The 26,319-nt window shown below is 36.5% G+C and overlaps 1 protein-coding gene across 2 annotated transcripts in view; it reads right to left on the bottom strand.

The window, feature by feature from the left end:
* The window catches only part of kazna (kazrin, periplakin interacting protein a), a 47,917-nt gene extending 21,977 nt beyond the window's left edge, over positions 1 to 25,940 (bottom strand). The window contains exons 1-2 of one of the 2 annotated variants that reach the window (XM_056260871.1): positions 25,442 to 25,940; positions 2,682 to 2,765 (exon numbers count right to left, since the gene is read on the bottom strand). In XM_056260871.1, coding sequence (XP_056116846.1) covers positions 2,682 to 2,765; positions 25,442 to 25,625 — 268 coding nt within the window. In that variant the 5' untranslated portion in view covers positions 25,626 to 25,940. The remainder of the gene's footprint in view (positions 1 to 2,681; positions 2,766 to 25,441) is intronic. The other variant, XM_056260870.1, reaches the window with a different exon arrangement.
* Between the last annotated feature and the right edge of the window lie 379 nt (positions 25,941 to 26,319).

The raw sequence follows: 26,319 nt of genomic DNA, 5'->3' as shown, positions 1-26,319 counted from the left end.
TATTTTTGTCAAGATGCTACACAACAAAACTATATAAATGTAAAACATGGATGAAAAAATTACTTGGTTGTATGATATTCCTTAGAAATAATAATATTGTTATTTTTACTTTGAGAAGTACATTTAAGTATTCATTTTAAATTATATTCAAGGATTGTTGTGAAGATCTTTCAGTTTTAGTTTTAATTTCAGTTTCAGTGTGTATTTGACGTCAAATGAAACGGTGAAAAGCTTGTGAAGTGACTCTTAAAGCAGCTCTGGAGTTCATGTCCTCATATTGAGACGGCAGATGCTAAAAACACTGTGAGCGTCACATGCGAGTTTGTGTATCAGACGAAACCACGCTGTTCATTCACACAGAGACACAGAAATTACTTATTAGCGACATGCACTGACTGGCTGGCTTTTACGTTTATTTCTGCTGCATGATAGGCTGTTAGATGAATCCATATCAAGTAAAAATCTCCAGAGCTTATCATCATTAAGTAAATATCAATATGATATCGTTTATCGCCCAGATAAATAGATAAAGGTCATTTGACTGACACAAAGTAACTAACCACACTTTTTAGTTGATTTTAGGTGCTGTAATCCCTCAATAACAAGGCATCAGAGCTGTGGACATGCTCAGGATGCTCAAGGAGTGTCGGCTCATGGGAAAAAAAGTTTAATCTGGGACATGTCATGTGCTTTCCATTGTCATATAAAAATAAAGGCAAGACACATCCCCCAAATCCCCCCAAAAAACAAACCAACAAGCCGCCAAAGAAAATAAACTGGCAGCTCATTCAAATACACAGCAGTTCTCACTAAGGTTGTAAAGACAATGATGAAATTACCCGAAAATCTCACAAAGCTCACAATTCCAGTAAACAGGGATGGATTCTCGAAACATTCTTAAGAATACAACTCTTCTTAACTGCCCATTTCTTCTTGTTTTTGAACTTCTAATCTAAAAAAAGTTAAAACATTTTTGTATTCCCAAAAACTTTTCTTAAGAAAGATCAAATTTAAGAAGCATTCATATTCCCGAGAAGAATGTTCTTAAAAATCATCGTAAATAACTTAAAGTGACAACCTCCAACATGTCTTGAATACCCAAATGTGGGATGTTTAATGAATTTATTGGGTTGTCTTAAATAGTAAACATTACAACATAACACTATACATATAATACAAATTACTACCAGGAATGTGGACGAGTACTCTGAAGTGACACCGATCGATCATGAAAGCAGTGATCACTACTCTAGAATTACCGAGGCACCACATATTCGCTCTAAAGCACAAGAAAGACGGAGTGAAAATGAATTGGAAAGACAGCTGCATCTTGAGACAGGCTCTTTTAAAATGATCTATTTTAACTTGACACAGCCCATTAAAAACACGGCGAGCAATGAGTAATAACCTTTCAATCAAAATATACCAAAGCCTGTCATTTTCTTCTAAAATATTTTCTTAAGAACATCTTCATTTTTTTAAGAACTTCTTAGATTTTCAAGAATTGCACTTAATAACATTCTTAGGAACTTCTTTATTAAGAAAATTTTCGTGAATCCGGCCCCAGTTCTTCCTCAGAAGATGCTTGTGGCTGCAAAGTGGTACGTAAACAATTTTTACTAACGACTATTCAAAAGTTTTGGGTCAGTTAAATGTTTTAAACCATTTCACAAGTTCACCTTCCCATCCAGTTTTAACAATTAATGATAAATGAACTTGGCTTGCTGTTCTTGAAGGAGAATCGAACCTGAGGGTTGGCTTAAACTCCAAGCTCAACCACCCTATAATGGTACTATGTAGAGGCCGAATGAGAGAAATAACCTATTTGGTTATTTTATTATTATTTTATTATTTGGTTTATATTAACCTAGATCACCTCCTCATGAACCTATTTGGAACTTAATTTAATACTTTTATTCAGCAAGGATGAATTAAATTGCTCAAACGTAACAAACAAGTATTACAAAAAAAGGTATATTTCAAATTAATGTTGTTCTTTTAAACTTTCGATTCATCAAAGAATCCTGAAAAAACTGTTTTCAATATATATGGTAACAAAAAATATGTTTCTTGAGCACCAAATCAGTATTATAATGATTTCTGAAGGATCATGTGACACTGAAGACTGGAGTAATGATGCTGAAAATTCTACTTTGACATCACAGGAATAAATTACATTTTAAAATATATAAAAATAAAAAACAGTTGTTTATATTTAAATTGCTAAAAAGGCAACAAGGATAGAAAAAATCTGAAATCACCTATACATTGTGGGGACCAGGCAGCGTTCCCCACAAGGGAAAAGGATCAATAAACATGCTAAATTGTTTTTTCGAAAATTTTAAAGAGCAGAAAGTTTTCTGTGATGGGTAGGTTTAGGGGTAGGCTTAGTGTTAGGGGATAAAATATACAGTTTGTACAATATTAAAACCATTACACCTATGGAGAGTCCCCACAAAGATAGCGAAACTGAATATGTGTGTATGTGTGTGTGTGTGTGTGTGTGGGGGGGGGGGGGATTCACTCTCATCTCTCATGTGACGCCTCATAGATCACACTCTGAGTTTCAATCTGAAACACTCATTTTCATTCGACTAGTCAGTGGTGTGTTTTAGTGGTGTGAGAGTGTTTATGATTATCTGGACTTCATTTAGGCTTTTCAGCATGTGCACTACTCTTACCTTTATCCAATGACGTCTCCTGGAGAACGACGTCACCTTTTTGACCAAGCTCTGTCAAAGCTTTCTGTCTTTGCACCGGTGCATCTGTGGGAGAAACACACAGACATATAACATTGGCTTGAAAACACAGTTTTCACAAATTCACTCTTCTGGCTTCCTTATAATTGCAACAGATGGAAGATGGAAGTTCACATTTTAGTCAAATAAATGTCTAGAGTTCAGCTTGAATGACCTCTGGTATCGGCAGCAGTGTATCTCACTTCTGATCCGGCTGAAATATCACACCACTCACTGCAGAAGGAACTGGAAGCATTTAACACACAAATCAATGACAGAATAGAGGCTCAGCCACTGGATGCTTGTTATAACGCCTTCAGGATAGCTTTCAATGCTTAGAAAGCTTCTTTACCTAATTAAAATGAGCATAATCTTATAAAACTAAAATCACTGGCTTTATTCTGCAGGGGAAATGTGTTTGCTCTCTCTCTCTCTCTCTCTCTGAAGATGTTTTCACTCTGATCATCCGTCACTCAATTTTAATTTCAGCACTGACGGATAAGAGAACCTGTTTGGAGGGTGCAAAGATCAACATCCTTCAGATGAGTGCGATAAGATCCTTCAGCTGTCAGCGACTCAAAACACTTACACATACACACATGTACACATGCACTTGAAAAATATTGATTTCGTGATTGTGAGCGACATAAAATCACTAAAGTGCTAAGTGTTAAGACATCTAGTTTTCTTTGCTCTTTCATTCTCTCTTCAGTCTTTCTCAAACCCTTTAGCTGTCAAAGAGCATTATATAAAAAGCATTTCTCTACACAAAGTCTGAGACCACTAGTAAAAATGCTTCTTTTTTTATTGTTCTAATTTAATACAAATGTTTTCGGTACAAATTATGTTCTCAGCATAGCAATTTGAGTGGAAAAATGTTCCCTGTCTCTGTGACTCCCTCACATGCCGAGTTTAACAGATCGATGATGAATGGATGAGATGTGTTGTTTCCCAGACAAAGCGACAGAATCAAGATAAAAGAGAGTGAGGGGGAGGAATGACATGTCGAACTAAGAACAAAATGCAGCAGAAGGAAACTTCAAACAATTAAAGACTTTAAATACAGAATGTTAACATTTTTGTTCTTGTAAATCCTTGAAAACGCATCCTCTTAATCAAATAAATTCACATCACCATAAGCATCCCATCACCATGGGAACCAATTGGGATGACTAAAGAGGTTAAATACAATCTGTTTACTAAACAGATCTGACATTGCTTGTGTGGGCTCTGGGAGGATGTGAAGTTTGAAACATCTCATTCAGAGGTCAAAACTCCTCTGTCTTTCTGACAGAAAGTCTGGAGCCGAGTCAGGATATGACCAGGGGTTGCTAAGCAACTAATGCCAAGGTAACGGCACCCAAAACTCATATGCCTGGCAGTTTCAGACAGAACGTCGTCATAGGGGCCTACATTTGGAAATAGGAAACACCTGTGGTGCAAAATACTTTTCCAAGTTACATCAATTGAAAACAGCAATTGAAACACTGTAAAAAATATCCTGTAAAATGAACAGTTTAAAACGCCAACGGACTAAAAAAAAAGTCTCCTATCAAATAAATGCAGCCTTGGTGAGATTAAGAGAATACTTTCAAAAACCTTAATGTTTCCAAACGTTTAACTGGTAATGTAACACTCAAAATATTCAAACACAGTCAGTTTAGTGAATGTTAGCAAACGAGAATCTTATGGAAAGCAATCCTTCAACAGTTAGATACTGAAAAGCAATTTGCTTGATTTCTTGTTGCAATTTCGTCGTTTTACTATACGGACTGTTTCTTTTTAAAGCTGTTTAATTCATGTTTAATTAATTAGAAAATAATTGAAAGATACCTGCAATCGTTGTAATGTATTATCTAATAATAATAACCATTTACATTAATATTAAACTTTTTAAATAGTTAAAGCAGTTAAATCAAGTGTTTTGTTGTATTGAAAAGACTTTCAATCGAGAAAGTTCACTGTTATTGGTATCAACAACACCATTGAGCTTTATCAACAGCATCTGTGGGATTACCACAAAAAAATCCTTTAAAAATAGCTAATAAAACCAAAGAAAAATGTACACAATAATGCTCTTACAATGTAGGCCACTATTATTAAGCAAATGCATCAAGTCTTAAAGGGTTAGTTCACCCAAAAATGAAAATTCTGTCATTAATAACCCTCATGCCGTTCCAAACACGTGAGACCTTCGTTCATATTCGGAACAATTCGGAAGATATTTTTGATGAAATCCAAAAGCTTTCTGACCCCCCATAGACTGCAACGTTATTACCAATTTCAAGGCCCAGAAAGGTAGTAAAGACATCGTTAAAATAGTCCATGTGACTCAAACTTAATGTTATGAAGCGACGAGAATACTTTTTGAGTGCAAAAAATAACAACTTTATTCAACAATTTATTCTCTTCCGTGTCAGTCTCTGATGTGATTTACATGAGCACCACGACACATGCGTGAAGAGCTGGACTGACAACATGAACAGTATCAGAGACTTAAAGGGAAGAGAAGAAATTGTTGAATAAAGTCGTTTTTTTTGCACACAAAAAGTATTCTCGTCGCTTCATAAAATTAAGCTTAAACCACTGTAGTCACATGGACTATTTTAACGATGTCTTTACTACCTTTCTGGGCCTTGAAAATGGTAATGGCATTGCTGTCTATGGGGGGGTCAGAAACCTCTCGGATTTCATCAAAATTATCTTCATTTGTGTTCCGAATATGAACGAAGGTCTTACGGGTTTGGAGAGACATGAGGGTGAGTAATTAATGACAGAATTTTCATTTTTGGGTGAGCTAACCCTTTAAATCTAAATATATATATTTGTATATACAGAACAACAAAGAACGTTAAGAGGCACTTGAATTAAATAAGTTTGGCCCTTATCAGAAATGGAATACTTAAAATAAATGACTAAACCCATTCAATTCATTTATAAGCATGTCTATATATTAATGATAGTTAAATCAGAGTGCACCACTTAAGAGACTTGAGACTTTAAGGAAATATTAATGCAAAATAAAAGGAAAAATAAAATCTTGTAAGTGCCTTAAGCAACCAATTAAACCCACTGAATGAGATGTTATAGGACACAAACAAGTTAATAATAGTGAAAGAAAGATCTGTTTAAACCGATCAGCTGAAGCTGTGCTGATGGCCTTGTACATTCCCTGAATGACAAGTGATCAATGTTGCTTTCACAATCCACAGGCATGTAATCAGGCCTTCATCAAGCTGCTATGTGCTGAACTTGAATGCGCTGCTGCTTTTAAAGTGTAGAGAGACCACCGTGAAAAATGTCAGTGCTTTTAATAAAGCCTTTTTTAACCTCCCGGCTTTAATGCCACAACTCTGCCTCTGTCATCTTCTCCTTGATCAGTATACATATGTATGTGCAGAGCTTTTTCCATCATGAATCCCAGCCAAATAATGTCCAGAGGCACGGCAATGATAAACACCTCTGGTTTAACAGCTTAAATATTGGAAAATTTCATTTTAATCCAGGACACCAAATAAGAAGCTGGATACAAAACTTATAAAACGCTTACCAAAAATTTCCAGTTGTGCAGACAGTTTGACATCTAGCTGTAACCTCTTAAACCTCATTGGTACTGTAGGCAGTGTACAGTGTTTATTTCAGAAGCATATCATCTCCAAGTGCTGCAAATAGCAAAACACACACACACACACACACACACACACACACACACACACACACACACACACACACACACACACACACACACACACACACACACACACACACACACACACACACACACACACACACACACACACACACACACACACACACACACACACACACACACACACACACACACACACTCTCTCTCGCTCTCTGGCTGGTAACCCCATCCAGTCGTTTTAATGCCAAACGGTAAACAGATATAAGCTTACTCTCGACATCTGTGTTTAACATTATAGTGAACACTGGCAAACACCAGCACACACAAACTGCACCCTTACAAATCAAACATTAACACAAAAACGTTTATGATTTATCTACTACCAAACATGCTGTACAGATGATTTGTTTGGAAAATCTACACACATTTATTTATCAAAACTCCATTTAAATCACACCTAGTTCCAAACCCCAAGTCCTTTGCTACATAATATAAAACAAACATAACTGCATAATTTTACAACAGTGCAAAAGAAATTAACTGAAACCCTATTATAGACATTTAAATATGGCAGAAAACGCTTCACATTCAAACGTGGCTGATCAAATTACACGGCGAGGAGCAAAACTCGCATGCTCCACAGGTTAGTAACTATGTGTGAATGACAACAAATGCATTTCCTCTCACACAAAATAACAACTCACTTTTTTTCCTACTGCTTCGTAGCCCAGCAAACGTGAAAGAGAGAGAGCAAGAGGCAAAAATGTCCCGTCAGCTCCTCCAGATCTTCCATACTAACAGAGCAGGTGGAATATGACACTCTGTGAAGTGTGTGTGTGTGGGGGGGAAATAAGAGTGAAGGGAGTTCATTGAGAAGTTTAAAGCTATGCTGTGCAAAGGTTGTATAGACTGCCCCTTTACACCTTCTCTCACAGGGATTCAACCCAATGTGTTATATTGTAACTGTGCTGATAAATGTGAAGTTAACTTAGCTTATGGACGTGCTGTACACGTGTACGGGATCCAAAATTAACACTCAACAAGCAACAAATGCAAGTAGGAGAAAAATGCTTTAAAGGCACAATATGTAACATTTTTGGATTAAATTATCCAAAAGCCACTAGAACAATGTTATATATTTTGTTGACTTGTATACTTACATTATCCCAAAAATCTGCAATTTTAACCAGTGTAACATCCTGTGTCATTGCGTCGCCTGTCAATGACCTCATTTCTGCATTACCCTCGACTTCTGGTTTTACTTCCGTAGAAACCATGGAAACACCAAAGAAGCTTTAATATATTATGTGTTTTATTAGACCGCTCATTCAGCTTTTATGAATATGATATTCTAATATTGATCTAGCTTACTGCAGTGTGCAAAAAAGTAGAGTAATGTTATAATATAACTTTCAACTTTGCTACAGTTTAAGTGGCTCATCATTGTTTGTCAGAGACATGCAAGACAAAACCATATGTAACAATATGTCAAGACATGCAAGGCAAAACCATCCATTTCTATAAAATGTATGACAGTGTCATGGCATGTAAGACATATTTATGCTGGTAAATTCTCAATTCGCCATCGGCAGGTGTGAAAAAAAGTTATTTTTAAATTTTGATACATTCATGATTTATTAGGTTTAGATACAGCCACACACACATTCATACAAAGTGACTCAGATAGAGAACTGCAATGCTCTAGAGGAGTAAACAGCCTCAATCACAGGCATTAGAGCAGCAGGATGTGCAGGTGTCAGGTGACCTAAACACCTTCAGTATGGTGACAGCCAAACATATCACAACACAGCAGTAAAGATTTATGACCACAGCGTTCATCAGTTCAGCATGCAAGTGAGTACCTGTGAAAAAAAAAATGAACGAAAAAGACAGGGAGAGAGAAAACAGAGAGATAGACAAGGAGAGAAAGAAATGTGGTACTGGATGTGTCTGTCTGAGATTCTTGCTCAATGGATGCCAACAGCAGAATGCGTTGCAGCAAAAGATAAGATTCTCTCAATTTGTCGACTCATGACAGACTGTCAATTTCACAGACCTTCCCTTTGCAAAACAGCAGGTTCTATGTTTACAGCGTGAATGGGTCTTTAAAATCCTAGATCTTACACATCAATCCAGAAGCAAGCAATAATATTCTGGGTAGTTGTTGACCGATGTGAGTTTTTGAATAGCTGATGCCGATATATATAGAGACCGTTCAAAAGATTATTCAATTATTTTGAAAAATGTCTCTTATCTCTGTTGACTATGGCCGTATTTATTTTATTAAAAATATAGTAAAAACAGTACTATTGTGAAATATTATTATTACTATTGAAAATTAACATATTTTAAAATGTAACTTATTCCTGTGATGGCAAAGCTAGATTTTCAGCATCTTTACTCCAGTCTTTAGTGTCAGAAATCATTCAAATACGCTGATTTGGTGGTCAAGTAAAATTTCTTCTTATTATAAATCTTCAAACATTTTCTTAATATTTTTTTGGAAACTATGATACATGAATAGAAAGCACAACAGGAACACATTTATTTGAAAAAGAAATCTTTCGGAACATTATAAATCTCTTTACCGTCACTTTTGATCAATTTAATGCACCCTTGTTGAATTAAAGTATTAATTTATTTTAAAAAAAAAAATTTACATCACACTTTTGAACAGGTAGAGTATAACTTAAAGGGGTCCTATTATGCTTTTTGACTTTTTCAACTTTAGTTAGTCTGTAATGTTGAGCATAAACAAGATCTGCAAGGTTACAAAGTTCAAATATTTTATTTAACAGAATCCACTTTTCAAGAACTACAACGAACGACTCGTTTGGACTACAATGTGTTTTTTCTGGGCTTTGTGATGTCATAATGTTACTAATATAAATAATCCCCGCCCACGGAATACAAAAGAAGGGGGCGAGGCCTGGTTGAGCTACAGCTGTGTCAAAAGGACGCTGTTTTTTCCACCCCTATTCCAAAACTCATTTGTTTCCAATAACAAGTTTTATGTTGTTGCTACGATTTAAACAAAGGGAAAAGCTGTTTGGCTCCGCTCCCCTGCAAGCCAACATTAGTGTTGATAAAGTTTTTACTGTAGCTTTTGTGATCGATTCCTGTTTGTATTACCATAGTTTTCCAACAAATATCATGATTAAATGGTGTATAACATCGTATCTAAAATATATAAGAAAATTACACACAAAAAAACACCACTCTGAAACCTCCTGTGAAATCTGTGCTTGCAAAGTCTGTACATGAAATCCATTCAGGATAATCCTCTTGTTTGTTAACATTGTCAGGGTCTGAATCTGGCTTGAATTGGTTTGAAATTGACACCATCCTTAATATTTACATCTGAGTAGAGCTTGTGGTGATGGTAAGGGGTCAAAACATGCACGTAAAAGCCAGCGGTGCCAATCACAACACACTGGGCCAGCTAACCAACATCACAGCACATTTCATCTTTCGAAAGGAGGGGCTTCATCGAAATATGAACTATACGGCGCGTTCGAGTCAGAATGGAAAGAGAGGTGCTGTAATAATGGAAAACACCCAGTGGCCTGGCCAGAGGAATTTATTGCTGAACAAGATAGATTGAGTCAGTCATATTTGTGTTGAGCACACTTATTAATCAGCGTGTGTGTTTTTTCTACGGCGTGAAAATAAGTCACAAAATTGGTGTGAAAAGAGGCAGTGAATATCACCAAGGTACAAGATTGACTCTACATCATCAGAAAATAGAGTAGAGCTCCATTATCAGTCAAATAAAATAATGAGTCTGCATTATTCAAGAGGTAAAGTCTTTATGACCTTTAGTTAAAGGTTAAAGTCGCATTACATTTCATTGCATCTATTTTCTAAATCCATATTTTATTGTGATCTTATTGTGAACAATTCATCCATGTTTACGTTTCACTTTTTTCAAAACAATTTGACCTTGTACTGTTTAATCAAAATGTCATAAATGGACCTTCCAGAGAAAAAAACAACAGACTTTTCTCTGGTGACGTATGCAGGACATTTCCAGTTATTTAGTCCACTGAGAACTGAGCTGAGCTGGACGATGACATCACTGTATGTTTTCTGCAGAACAGCTTTATAGATGAAATTAACTAATTTAATAATTGATGATCTTTACAAAGGAACTGAATCAACGCTGAACAATGACAGTATTTTCTTTTAGAGCTGCTGTACAGCCAAAAAGAACTCTGTTTGCATCATTAAATCTTTTTCCTGTTATCACTGTAAAGCTGCTTTGAAACAATCTGTATGGTATAAAGCGCTATATAAATAAAGGTGACTTGACTTAGGGTACATTCATACAACAACGATGTACAACTAAAAGCGGAAAAGTTTTCCTTGGCGTTCTTCGCTTACAGAAGACAAATTAAAAAAAACCCGCTGTATTATGCTGCCAGGCCAGTAGTTTTTAGTTGAAAACGGTGTCGTGTAAACGGACCCTCAAACCCACCCTTCACATTTTGAGTGCAATGCCCACATCTTACACATCACATTGCATTCGGATGTACTTCATAATATGGAACAAAAGATCTGTCGCTACTTCCATTTCATCGCAAGCTTAAACAGCATCATTCCCAAGAAAGGAGCCAGAATCACAGGCCAGGGGTAATATCAGTCAGCACCATCAGGAATTCAAGTAGGATCAAATAAAGAAAGAGAGTGAGGTAGGGCTGGGCGATATGGAGCAAAAAATATATCTCGATATATTTTGCTATATCTCGATATTCGATATATATCTCGATATCTTTACAGGAAAATGGATGTGAATACAACTCAAAATATAGGCCTACAATCAATAGAAAATTAATTTTCCATAACAGAATGTAACCAAATGAGAAAAATTAAACACAGGGCCTGAATTTCGTCATCATTATTAATCACGTGATTCATATACAGAAACTGAATAAAGTAATCAAATGGAAAATAACACAGTAGTATTTTAGTCCTGAATAAATTAAATACATAGGTTATTAATCCTGATTCCTTTAACTTAAAGCTATCTTTTGTTGTATTGACAACAAAATGAATGACACATATGGCTGCCGTCACTTTAAGAGGTAACTTAGTGCACGGATCCTGTGTTCATTATACTGGCATGCGTTTTATGCTTATTAAAGACAAAACCGACTATGTTTAGAGTATACTCACGACGACCGAAATTGACAATTTTGCGTGTTAAAGCAATATAATCCGCGAAAAATAACTTTTGTTACTGGCCAGCTGTTCTTAAGGCGGATTTTCTATGAATGTGCGCATAGAAAATAATCTCTCAGAGAGCGCGCGAGATTAGTTTAAAATCGCTTGAATGTTTAAACTGGTAAGACTTAAAAAGACGTGCAAATGGTAAACTTCAGTCACGATGCACTGCTGGCCCGATTGTGCGAGTGAATATCCATCATGTCCCGACTCCTAAACGCGAGTGTGTTTTATCGCCGCAGCGCTTGATGCTTGCCTTGCACAACACATTATGAGAGACGAGAAAGAAGCGGCACCGCTGAACACTCACGCTGTTTGTGAAATTGCGTCTGGCAGATAGTTGTTAAAAGAATGATTTGATTTTATAATCTGTGTGGATTACGATTGCGGGAATTTCCCGCATTATAAATGGGAGACCTGCGGGAATGATTAGAATTATGCGCAATACCCGCGCCGAAATTCGAGCCCTGCAATATACAAGACGTTTGTAGTAGCCTTCTGATTACTGGAGTCCATTAATCGAACTTCCATGCCTCTTATATAGTAATTATATATTGTAGTATGTAGGCTACCAATTTACTAATGCAATTAATGCTCACACTCGGTTTCTCTCGTGCTCTGTCGCTCGCGCGCAGACACACTCGGAGTTCTGTAGCCTCCGGGCTGGTTGCGGATGAGACAATTGTTGAATGAGACAACACGCGAGGTGAGGGGGAACAAAAGCAAGGAGGCGGGGGCGAGCACAGCACAGAGAAGGCAAACAAGCAAAGTGGCGAAATCAGGATTAAATATAAACAATATATCGATATATACGATATGTCAAAATCCATATCGTGTTTAAAAAATATCTCGATATATTTTAAATATCGAGATATCGCCCACCCCTAGAGTGAGGTATCACAGATTAGTTGAGAGCACATCCTACTCATATGTCTAATAATATTAGATTAAAACTGAGCCCGGAACAGTCTCTAACTTGATGGTGGTGATTTAGCCTGACCTTTAATGCTGCTTTACTGCCATTTAAAGCCTTACATCTTAAATTATGGTGATTCCTTTTGATCCAAGCATGGAAATGGTCTTTATGAGTGAGCTGAGCTCTTGACTGCTTCAATCCAGCTGCTTGATCTGGATATATGTCGTGATGTTTCATCTTCTGCCTTGCATTTAAATTAGGCAGTTCACACGTCTGAGGGATGAGGATCAGGACTGCTTTCAGCCAGCTCCCATCCCAGCGCGCTCACACACATACAACACCTGTCTATAAACACGCTCTTGCTGGGATACAAACAATTAGATTTAGCATTTTAATAATAGATAGGACAAATGGTCAATCACCCTTTTGAACATGGACAAACACCCATATGAAAATATAATCACTTTTATGCAACGCAACAATCAAATATGAAGAGCTAATGACCCCCTTAATAGCTCATTAATGTCAGTAGGATAAACTAAAAGCATTGATCCGCTGGAGTGTGTGCAAGCGTATATAGAAAGAAGGGAGAAAAGCTTTTAGCTGCATTATCAGTCCTCCCCTTTGTGATGTCATAATGAGAGAAGATTGCCTAGCAACCCACACTGCTGCATAGAGACCAATAGATGGGGAATTTGAATGGCCCCTATGACATAATCTACAGATGAACACAGGTTCACCTGTGTGGAGCGAATCTTCTGTTGGTATCATCTCTCAAACTAAAGCAGTAAGCTTTACAGCAATTACTTTGGTAGTGATTTATCCTGACTAGCTCATATTTGCTATTCTCAAATGTATATGCATTATGCAAGTGTAATTGAACAGAAACAGAAACAACCAGCCTTCCTGTATGTGCATGGCAGCCGACAGCTGTTACATCAAAACAATTATGCAGCCAGGCCATTAAAGCAATTTAGAAACGTCAATATCACATAAGTCAGATGTACGGTGGCCAAGTGCACTTAAGACACATCCTTTGCTGGCCATAGTGGAAAACACTCTACACTGTAAAAAAAATTTCCGTAAAATAACGGTAAAAAGTCTGGCAGCAAAGTTGCCAACCACTTACCGTCAAATTACAGTAAAAAAACTTAAATTATTTTACAGAAAAATGTTGTTTTTTGAAAACAGATATTTACCGTAAACATTTTCTGTATTTTTACATTCAAACTGCTGTAGAAAGAAAAAAAAATCTCATAAAAAAAATGTCTGTTGAATGTTAAACTAATGTATAAATCTGTATAAAAACGTACAAATATTGCAGAAATACCTTAAAATTACATAATTAAAACAAAGACTTCTGTTTTAATACAGTATTATTTGGTATATTTTTAGGATAATCCAATCCATCTACAAGAACTCCTTGTCAAAGTAAAGACTTTTCTATGTAAAACACACAGAAAATGTTGTATAATTACCTTCAGATACCCTAATTTAAAGCCTAATACCAGTATATTGATCGATTTAAACTTTTATTTTATGTCATTATTCAATCTATTTACAGTAAATTCCTGTTAAATATTGGTTTTATCCTGTACAAAAAAACCAAGATCTTGTGATATTAAGTTTCAGAAACATATTTTTAACCGTTATTGCTTTATTAAAACATTATTTGACAGTAATTACAGACACATCTCCAATAAATTTACAAGCTTTTACCATTAATGTATGCAGGTTTACTTTATATAAACATTATTTGACAGTAATAACAAGCAACTCTCCAATATTTCTACATATTTGTACCATTTAAATACAGTGTGCTACTTTATATAAAGATTATTTGACCGTAATAACAAGCAACTCCAATATTTCTACATGTTTACCATTTAAATAAGGGGGTTTACCTTATATAAACATTATTTGACAATAATTACAGGCAACTCTCCAATATTTCTACATATTTGTACCTTTAATGTATGGGGCTTTACCTTCTATATACTTTTAACATCAATGTATGAGGTATACTTTATATAAACATTGCTTTATACTAATTAAAATCAACTTTCCAATATATCAACATGACATTTACTCAATGTATGGGTTCACTTTCTATACACATTAATAGACAGTAATTACAAGCATTTCTCCAATATATGTAAAAATACACATGTTTATTTTATGTAAACAATATTTGATAGCAATTACAAGCAACTGTCCAATATATGTACATACTTTTTCCATTACGGCATGGGGTTTACTTTAAAATGCACATAAAATACTGTCAAGCCCTTCAGTCAAAAAGTTCTTTGTTTGTTACTGGAAAGAACTTAGCTTCTGAACTAAGAACAAAGTTAATATATAATCAGTTTTAATATACAGATGTGAATGTGCATGCTAAAAAACTTCATTTGGCAGATTGATATTCACCCACGTCCTTTCAAAATTCCAACGATGGCTATGATCCTCTGTAGTGGCTCTCACCAGGCATTGTCCTGAAAAATAGATGAGATGTATCATGCTTGTAAAAATCGCCAGAGCAGAGCCATTAGGTTGCCCCTTAACAATAATTGCAGTTTGGAGCTTGAATGAAAATTGAACTGTATGCGTTGCGACGTTCGTCTGTTATAGGACAACTTAGTTTGAATAAACGAGCAGACACTGATTAGCTACTTGCTCTACGTTTATTTAAAATTAACAGCAAGACGACTAGAAGTGAATGTGCTTTCCATTAAATGAATCACACACAGGAAACAAATCCTTAAGAAAAAAAAAAAAAAACGTGTGATTTATTTAAAATAAAGCACGTTCATTGCACAGTAAACAAAACCTTAACAAAAAAAAAACTTTGCAATGAAGTCGTTCATCCTCGGATGCGGCGCCGTGCGCACTGTTACAAAAAACCCTGTGCACACAGCCAAGCGAAATGGGGTCTTGCGCACCCAACGCGTCATTTTTGCAAGGTGCGCGCAGACCATAGACAGTAAAAGAAACGGACGCGTCGAGTATAAACAAGGCTTTACTACGTGTAAAGGTGAATTCCGTCTGATCGGTAAAGGTGCACAGACCTCTCCCGAATCATCTCCAGCAGTAGCAGCCTCCGAAGCACCACTAACTCTCCACCTGTTTCCCTCGTAAGCTGATAATAGTATTTAAACATTCTCTATGATAAAAAATGTTTGTAAAAAAATATTTTAATAACGGTTTTGGCGGTTATAGAGTTATAATGACGGTGTTCAACTATAACCGTCGGTCTCACGGTTATATAATAACCTTCACCCCCCTACTGTTACGTGTTTGCAAGAGGCAACAGTAACTTGTAAGATGTAACGTTAAAGGGATAGTTCACCCAAAAATGAAAATTCTGTCAGTATTTACTCACCCTCATGTTGTTCAACCCCATAAGACCTTCGTTCATCTTCGGAATACGAATTAAGATATTTTTGATGAAATCTGAGAGCTGTCTCACTCCTCCATAGGCTTCTTCAGGGATTGAACTTACCGGCCTCGAAAAGTTGTTAAAGACATCGTTAAAATAGTCCAAGTGACTACAGTGGCTCAATCTTAAGTTTATCAAGCGACGAGAATACTTTTTGTGCGCAAAACAACAACAAAAATAACGACTTTATTTCAACTATTTATTTCCTTCTCTGTGGGCCTCGAGTCAGTTCACTAGTGTAATAGCGTAAGCTTCTGTTGTTGTACGTCACACACATCACGCACATGACCAGCGTCGGCCAATAGTGAGCCTACGTGTGACGTAGCTCTACGGAATCACACTACGTTAACTGATTAGAGGCCCACAGAGAAGGAAATGAATAGTTGAAATAAAGTCGTTATTTTTGTTTGTTTTTGTGCACAAAAAGTATTCTCGTCGCTTGATAAACTTAAGATTGAGCCACTGTAGTCACTTGGACTATTTTAACGATGTCTTTAATAACTTTTCGAGGCCGGCAAGTTCAATCCCTGAAGAAGCCTATGGACAAGTATGGACTAGTATAGTCAAAAATATCTTGATTCGTGTTCCGAAGATGAACGAAGGTCTTACGGGGTTGGAACAACATGAGGGTGAGTAATTACTGACAGAATTTTCATTTTTGGGTGAACTAACCCTTTAAGTTAACAGCTAACGTTATTAAATTCATGTTAGTCAACCAAAGGTATTTAACGTTAATGTTATGATGGCTGATGCATGTTTCACATTCAGGGCTAACGTTAATAACGGTTTAACTTTATTAGGACCAGCATAATGTCACATTTGCTAAAGCTAGACAGACTTTTATAAGGTTAATACATAATGTAACACGGCGAGTTTTAACCTTAGCCCTGCTGACTCGACATAATGTTAACTTGCATATTAAAATTGTAAAATGTATAAAAGCTGCCGCACTTAACAAGCACATTTGACATTGTGAGGAAACATATATATATATATATATATATATATATATATATATATATATATATATATATATATATATTATGTATATGAAATTTATTTAAATTGTAAAAATGTTATCTTTGAGTAATGTCATCTTTGAGACTGTTAGTTATTACATGATTTAAAATGTAAACATACACATAAAGCATGGCAATCCCGTCAGAAATGTGTAACGTTAACGTTATCATAGAAAGGGAAGCACACACAAAAAAAATGCCAGTTGATACACCAAAATCAAATAACCCTAACCCCATCAAATAATTTTACCTGCATCTGAGGGTCTTTCCCTTAGCTGCTAATGGTTTCCAGTGATTAAAGAAAGGACTGATGAAGGTGACACGAATCTCCCCTTTCAGTGTGCCACTTCAGCAGAAGAAAGACAAAAGGACAGAAAGTTACTCAGACTTTCCATCAGTAACAGTATGAAAATCACATCACACTTAATACTATCCCAGTGTAGGTTTTCGAACAGTACGTGGGTAAAACTGACTTACTGTAACGTTAGTTGGTGAATGGGTCTTTCTGTTGGGTGTTCTACCCCGATAAACATCTTATTCCAATGCTTGATCTAAAAAATAAAAAATAAAGTAAACAAATATCTTTTCAATATGTTATCAGTGTTTGAAGAGGTTATGTAAACATACTTCTAACGAAGAAATGACGGTTTTATCACTTTACTCATTCCCACGCTTTTTTTACCTCATGTTAATTTACCAACAACAAAACACAGCAATGTTAGATGGTACTAACACATTGAAATACGTGCTAATATCGCTAGCAGCTAACTTACGTTAATAGTGAAGCAGTAAACGTTAGACTGTTAAGGACTGAAAAATGTTTTCTTACCTGATATCGCCAACAGACCACGTACTCCTCTGTCTGTTCATATTCCAGCTTTTGTTCTTCATTGACATAGCAACTAAAATTCGCTCAAAATTTTAGAATTCAACAGGCAGATATAAAATAATCCAGGTCTGACCGAGTAATCAACGCAAACAGCAGCTGCTCACACCAACCGAGAGTAACGGACGTATTTTCAAACTTAAAATAGGCGCGCAGAGCCGCGCACATTCTCATTGGACAGTTTCCTGGAAGACAGACAGATTAACCAATCATGCTCAAAGTAAAACGGAGAAACAACCAATAACAATAGCAATAGTTTGCGCGAGTTGCAGTCTGTATTATTATTTAATTAATTGGTCAAATGACATGACAGTGTATGAATATGTAATAATGCAATGTACACTGTTAGGCAAGCAGACAAAATTGGCAAGCATACAAAATTGTAAATTCACACAAAATCACATAAAGCAAAAGGTTTCTGCTGCACTGCCCTGTTGAGGGTGAAACTATTATTGTTAATGATAATACTTATATTTTAACATATACATTGAAGAACTGTTATGAAAATAAGAAAAATCATTAAATGCTAATGAATTATCATAATAATATGTTAAAAGGCAGATATTTATGTATGTTGTTGAAAACATTACATTGTTTCAACGTACAGATCTTGTAAAAAATTAAACGTTGATTTAGAAAGTGTTTTTGTTAACCTTTTTCCAACCATTTAGCATTAAACGTTGTTTCAATGACTGGCATTATTTCAATCATATTTCAACGTTGAAGGTCGGTCATGTGCCGACTGGGTATATTAATCTACCTTTAGTGAAAGCTGAATGCCGATATCGTGGAAATGCTCCATACTTTATCCAGGGCAGGCTCTCTACTGCTTCGCGCTAAGTTATGACGTATCCCCCTCCCAAAGTCAAACAACATCATTGGTCGAGATTACCTCTGGCATATGATTCGTCCAATGATTGTACAACATTAAATTATTTGAATCTGCGCGCACTTTCTTGATATCTAAAGCACAGAGACTAGAAAAACAATTAGGATGTTTGTTTACGTTGTGTAATGTTTCAACCATTTTAATGTCTTCAATTCCTTTACCCCCAGTTTATCAAAGCTCAAGTTTATGCTACAAGAGCCTTGGTTGAACTCGAGCCCCAGAATAAATTCCTTGTCTTTCACACATTGCTCACCTATTGTAAATTAAAAATATATAGCACCCCATTGTAAAGCTTTATTCATAGTGTGGCGGTTTGTTCCCATCAACCGAGAAAATTGTGGAGTGGCCTAATGATTTCACTGCAGTGAGGGCCTTGAATTTTGTTGAATATAGATTGACTTTGTGTCTTAATGCTTCAACGTTTTTAAAGTGGATTTACAGCCTTTACTTTTAAATTGAATCACATATTTTCTTCTCAAATAAGCATATGAGATACGTGTCAATATAGTATATGGTCAGAAAATCACTGTCAGGGCAGCATTTCAAACAGACAATGTCACCCTTAAAAGCCAAGCCAAAAGAGGACATATCAGCACACAAGATTCAAGAGTCCTTTCACACCAACAGGCAGACAGGCATTAGGAGGTTAGTGTCCAGCATTCTTGAGCCTGGTTGTCTTGCGGAAAAACTGTCCCAAAGCATGATGATCCGAGACTTGAGGCTGCAGCACCAGAGAGCAGCAGCTAGTGCACGGGGTGGGGTCTGAAAATGTTGCCACTCAATTTTTTCTCTGCCACTTATGAAATTGTTACAGAACACTTCAGAATTGTAAACACTGAGTCAGTGGTACCTGACAGTAGAAACACTGGATATAGGATGCATAAACAATCACTGACTATTCTTGATTTAATTTTATATTAAACTTAAGCTCAATTATTTCATGTACAATAACTGTATATTTAGTTACACTGTGCAACAATATCTCCTGCTGTATTCATCCATCTTTCAAGGCAATATTTTTAGATCTGTTTCTGTAGTATAACACACAGTAATTATTATGTTCAATTTTTATTTACAGCATATCTGCATGAAAGGTATAGCCTACATAGCTGTTTTTTTATTTTTTATTATAGATTTTTTATCTATCACTCTTGTATCTGCACTTGTTGAATCTTAAGCTGATGTGGCCAACAAAGTTTATCTTTGCTTCTGAAAAATATCTGCATTGGTGGCAGGGGACTTGGAAGTTTTACATTTACCCTGTATTTGATAGGTGTGAGGTGCTAACCTAACCCTAACCCTATACATTAAGGTTAAAGTAATGTAGATTGGATAGTTGCTTTTATTTACTATAAAACAATGTTTATATAAAGTGAACTCCTTGAATTAAAAGTATGTAGTTATATTGGATAGTTGCGTTTAATTACTATAAAAGTATGTTTATTCAAAGTAAACCTATACATTAATGTGAAAAGTACGTGTTTTACATCTAAAAATCTGTACTTTGACAGGGAGTTCTTGTGGATGTAATTGATAATGTTATGAATTTACCAAAGAATACTGTGTAAAAACAGAAGACTTCTTTAATTGTATAATTGTAAGGTATTTCTGCAATAATTTCCAGTTTATTTGCAGATTTATTCATTTGTTTAATGTTCTACAGACATTTTATTAATGAGATTTTCTTTTAATTCTACAGCAGTGGAACTGTAAAAATACAGAAAATGTTTACAGTAAATATCTGTATTTTAAAAAACAGAATTATTCCGTAGAATAACTTAAGGTTTTTTACTGTAATTTGACGGTAAGTGTTTGGCAACTTTGCTGCCAGACTTTTTACCGTTTTTTTACGATTGTTTTTTTACATGTATTTACCTTAAATTTAAGGTTTCACAGTAAAAAAACACATAGTTGTCTTAATTTTAAATAAGTGATTTGTTTGTCTTTTTACATAGAATTTAATGTAATTTAACATTCAAGCCAATTAAACAAAAGAATAATCCTGTAAAAAAACTATAATTTCTCCTTATATGAATTTACAGATTATTACTTTTATTTTATGGTTAATGTTTTTAATAAAAGTTTTTTTCTTTATTTTAATGATATTTACACGTAATGTTAAAAAAACAGAAAATATCTGTAAAATAATACAGTATATTTCTGTGAAAAAACTTTTTTTTTTTACAGTGTATACACATCATCTTTAGGCAAATAAAATAACTCTTAGATACTATGCCATAACTGGGAAAATAACTGAAACACAAAGACTGTGTTTATTTGTATGCGTTTAGCGTCTCATTCATTACCAGCAGGTCTTTGTAGGGCCATCTGCACTGCTACTCTCTCTTCCAAGAGATAAATAAGCACTGTTCTCATCTACACTGACAGGCCCGTGTCTGGCCACATGTGTCTGTGTGATTTTCCATCTTGATAAGTCATTATTTTGTCAATACACATTTCCTGCATTCTGACATGTGGCAAAAAAACACAAGCAACAACAATCAAGTCCTTGATTCGCTGATAGAGCAGCTTGGCTTGGCCAGACTGAAATACTGTAGCTTAACAGGCCCTAGCAACATCAAGGTCATGGGTTTGATTACCAGGGAATACATGTAATGATAAAACGTATAGCCTGAATGCTTTTTAAATCACTCTGGATAAAAGCATCTACCAAATACATAAATGCACATACAAATAAATTGCATCAAGTGACTTGGCAAGCCAAACCCAAGGCAGAAAAGTGCCTTTCCTGGAGTGGATGTGGGACATTAGACACAAGATCACAATCTGCTGAGCTCTCAATGAAGTGCTGAATGAAATCAGAGAGAGCTGCGGGCAAGAGCCTCGCAGTGTCAGGATTCATCTGCGGTCATGTGACGGATTTCTATTGATAGAAATAGAATAGAAAGATTAGTGTATTTTTATATGCTTTACAGAAGTAATTTTATAGCAGAAATGTATGTAATGCATAATGTACAGTTAGCCAGCATAATCACAAAATAAACATCATGTGATGTACATCCGGAAGAGGTTTGTTTTGCAATAACTACTGGCTGACTACATTTTTCCACTTGTTATACGGCTGCTTACCAAATAGATAAACAGACATGAAAAAATTAGGTGGCAGAGACGAGGGTCAAATATACAGTTTAGTGATCATTATAAAAAATGTATAACACCATAAAAAAAAAAAAAGTAGCCATGTAATACGTGCACACTGGAAAATATATTTTGTAGTATTTACAGTAAAATTATGGCAGCTGTCTGCGTGATGCATAAATGCAAATGTAATTTACAATTAAAGGGGTCATTTAATGGTACATGCACTTTTACAAGTTGATTGTACTGAAATGTGTGTTGGCAGTGACTGTCCACAACCACCATAAAATGATAAAAATCCATCCAGTGGTTTTGTTTTAATCTCCTTATACGTTTACCCCTGCCTCAAATTGAGCCGTTCGATTTTGTGACGTCACACGGTCGGAAGCCCCTCCCATGATTGTTGATTGACAGCATCGTTTCAACACAGACCCGCCCTCGCTCGTCCTGTCAATCATAGTCTGCACGGACCAGCGCGGTCATTGTTGATATGCTGGAGCACTGTCTATGAGCAGAATGGCGTCTAAGTGATTGTGGTGTTCTGTTCTTGGGTGCAATAACGAACACAGCAGTCATTTTGATGTTCCTAAATCCGAACCGCTGAAGACGCAGTGGCTGAGTTTTGTTTTCGAAGGGAATATTCCCCACGAGCAACGTCAATGCTCTAATGTTTGCGCGAATCATTTCTCACCAGACTGCTTTATAAACGAGGGTCAGTATAAAGCTGGTTTTGCTAAGAAGCTGCTCATGAAAAAAGGATTGGTACCAGCTATTCGTGTTCCTGCTGAATCTCTAGAACAACTGAAGTGAGTGTAACGTTTTATTAAACTTTATATATATTAATCTTTGCTAGGGTTGGGTACCGAAACGCGGTGCCAATAGGGAACCGGTTCTGACGTAAACGGTAGTAACCAGACCGAATAAGAACGAAAATTTCGGTGCCTGATTTCGGTGCCTGAGTCTCTGTGGCATAAGGTGCGCGCACACGCAAAGTCTCTCGCTCTCTCCCTCTCTCTCTCCGCCGTGCACGCACTATACGGTTTATTGGAGCACTGTCTGTTCTGTCTCACATGCGCGCTTTTGCTCGCTCGCTCAAGCGTTCCGGGAGATTTTAACTAATTTGCGGGCATCAGGGAGCCGTTATCAATATGCGGGAGACTCCCGGAACGTCTGCTGATAGCGAGGGGATTATTGAAGATGCCGAAGACAAAACGCTCCAAGGTTTGGCTGCATTTCACGACGTGTAAAATTACGCGTCAGAATGATTGTCTGAAGCCCATATAGAATCACGATTCACTCCAATCCATTGGCTGATGGCGCGGCCGCCGCCTTGACTGTCACGTCATCGTATTATATTAGCGCGCGCATCATCAGCTCCTCAGATTTCTCTGCCGAAAAAGGAAGCTTGTCGGCAGCGCGAGGAGTTTGGCAGTGAACGCAGCGTCTCGTTCCCTATTCAGAGAACATGGGTTACACCAGTAACCAGAGACGTTCTCTTTCATAAGTTTACTCAAAGCTGCGTAGCTAAGACGCAGTGGGAACGAAATACCTAACTTGACAAGCTAAGCGCTGCGTAACTAGTACAATGATCAGATAACTTACATGACTGGTTCAAGCAGACAAAACATGGGAACCTGTAGCCATGTCGATATTAGATTACCCAGGTAATCTCTGTTAATCTCCAGTATTATTACATTGTTTGATACAATATTGTTTTATTTGATATTATGTAATGTGAATTTTTATTTTATATTGGTTTATTTATTATTACCATATGTTACTTGTATTTATATTGTTTAAAGATATAAGTTAATATTGTGTCCAGTTTGGCCCTGTAAATAAAGTGGTATTATTTTTTGACAAAGTGTGTGCGGTTTTGTTTTCTTAAGTACCGTTTCAAGAACCGTTTAAGCACCGGAACCGTTTAAAAAATACCGAGTAGGTACTGGTATCGGATAAAACCCAACCGATATACCCAACCCTAATCTTTGCAAATCGCTAGCTGGACGCTTCACAATGAATGCGTCTAAGGTTTACACTTAGGGTACATTACGGCATGTTTTCTATGTATGATGTTCTCAATATAATTCATAATCCCACGTTTATACTGAACAACGCGTTATGGTTATTGTGTTATTGTGTTACAAACGGTGTACACACAGAACAGAGAGGCGGGGTGAGCAAAGCTCATTATCATTTAAAGTCATATGCACTGAAACGGCGTGCTGAAAACAGAGCTGTTTTTGACCAAGTAAAATAAGTGTTTTCTTACAATACTAATGAGAATTTTTAATTAAAGTATAATTAAATTTAGACCCTAAAGAATCATACTAGCTTGTACAAAAATTGCATTATATGACCCCTTTAACAGGTTTTTACTGTAGCATTTCTAAAACATTTTTTACAGGGCAAGATGGATTAATTCTCATCAAAACACACACAGACTAACCTTGTATTGTGTAACCTTGTAAGAAAGTGTAAAATTATGCATGTTTGTTTGTACAGTGAAACAAAGCTTCACTGTCACTTCAGGGCATATTAAATGCAGCAGCAATTATCTGAGATTGTTGAGTGATTATGGAAATCACAATCCTGATTCATCATTGTGCCCTTAAGCAAGGCACACAGCACACAACCCCAGGGTGGCTCTAGTCTGGAGTACAGTAGGTTGCTTTGGATAAAAAGCATCTGTTAAATGTTATGACCCACACCAGCCCAGGGTGTCCACTCCACCCAGTGAGAGCAGGTGGATCTGAAACAGAGAATCACTCTGAACACCCAAGAGACTCAAAACCAAAGCCATCCTGAGCTCCACCACACAGATTACAGACAATCAGAAGACTGACCAATCAATCAATGACCTAACAGCAAACAGAATGGCAGGAGAGCCGTATGCTCTCTCTTCTGTAATGTGGTACACTTAGTGAGACTAGCATTAATGGAAAATGAAATGAAGGGCCATTTCCTGAAACATGAGCCATGCTCGATTACAGTAATCGGGTTCTCAATAACAGTTTCTCTTGTGGATATCTTGTTTAAGCAAGGGAAAGATGTAAACTGCCACCAAAAATGACAATGGCAAAACATGGAGGATAAATTTGGTATTATTGGATTGGTTATGTAACATTTCATAATATCCAGCCAGGGGTTTTGACAATATATAATTTCAATGAAATGATTAAATTGTTGTTAGAAAAACAGTGGGCTAAATAAAAAAAGTTGATTTCTGAAACTTGCTGATAAACAAACACCCTTTCTCTTAATGAAAAGTATTTAAACACACACACACACACAAACAAGCAATATTTCCTGACACTTTCACACACAAAAAAAACATAGGCTACTATAATTGTCCTGAAACACCCCAGCTGTCAGTGAGGAAACTGAAAACTGAATCACCTTACTAACCCACTAAGAATGAATCGGAGCAAAAGAGAGAGAGAGAGAGAGAGAGAGAGAGAGAGAGAGAGAGAGAGAGAGAGAGAGAGAGAGAGAGAGAGAGAGAGTTTGTAGCTATTCTGTCCATTCACTCGAAGGTCACGCAGGTAAGAGATATGAGCGAGCGGTCACAGGTGCGGTTCCTTACCGTGGTGGTTCTGTTGTTGTTGTTGTTGATGTTCCTGCGGTTCGCCCGGTTCTTCCAGCTCGCCGAGTTCCGCCAGTCTGTGACCGGTGGCTGTCAGCTCCGCGCGCAGGTTCGCCACCTCCTGCTTCGCGCACTGGATCGCGCCATCGATCCGCTGCGCGAGCTGCTTATTCTCGTCCATCATTCTCCGGATCTTTGCCTGCCGGGAGAATCCACAGAACCCACGGAGCGTGTCATATCGCCTGCTGCATCATAAGCACACTAAAATCCCATTCTGTCCTTGTGCTCTCTTTTTAAGCTCAGCAATCCCCCCAAATCCACAAGATGAGAACGGATATTCAGAGTCCCATACTGTCCTGTGTTTGGATATGGCTGTCAGAGAGAAAGATAAACAGTGAGAGACAAGAGACTTTGGAGAGAATAAAACAGCGTGCTTCACTAAACGAATCTTTCCGCCGCGCGCTCTCGTGGAGAGAGTTGAACGCACGAGAGACTCCAAGCGGCTCTTTAAACGGACTGTACCATCTGAGGAAGAGAGGAGGAGGGCACCCATCTAACAGAACGTCACATTTGCATCTTAAAGTAACGAACTAACTAACTATTTATTTATTTAACAATATAGGATTTAAAAATAATTTAAAGTAAATTAAAGTAAACAACTAAATAGATAAATACATTAGTTTATTTATTTAATTAGGGATGAATTCAGGTTGATTGGGACACTTTCCCCCTATTTAGCCTACTTTAAATATTTTTTTATATATAAAGGAGAAATGAAAAAAGGCTATGGTATATAACAGCTAATAATAATAAAGAAATGGTAGTAATTGTAATAATAAATGATATAAATATAAAATGTAAAAAAAACAACACTCATT

Source organism: Rhinichthys klamathensis, unplaced genomic scaffold (genome assembly GCF_029890125.1).
Source record: "Rhinichthys klamathensis goyatoka isolate OS25496 unplaced genomic scaffold, OSU_Roscu_1.1 h1tg000180l_1, whole genome shotgun sequence".
In the NCBI taxonomy this organism is placed as follows: Eukaryota; Metazoa; Chordata; class Actinopteri; order Cypriniformes; family Leuciscidae; genus Rhinichthys; species Rhinichthys klamathensis.
The sequence above is the reverse complement of the archived record's forward strand: the minus strand, read 5'-3'. Positions and strand labels throughout refer to the sequence as shown.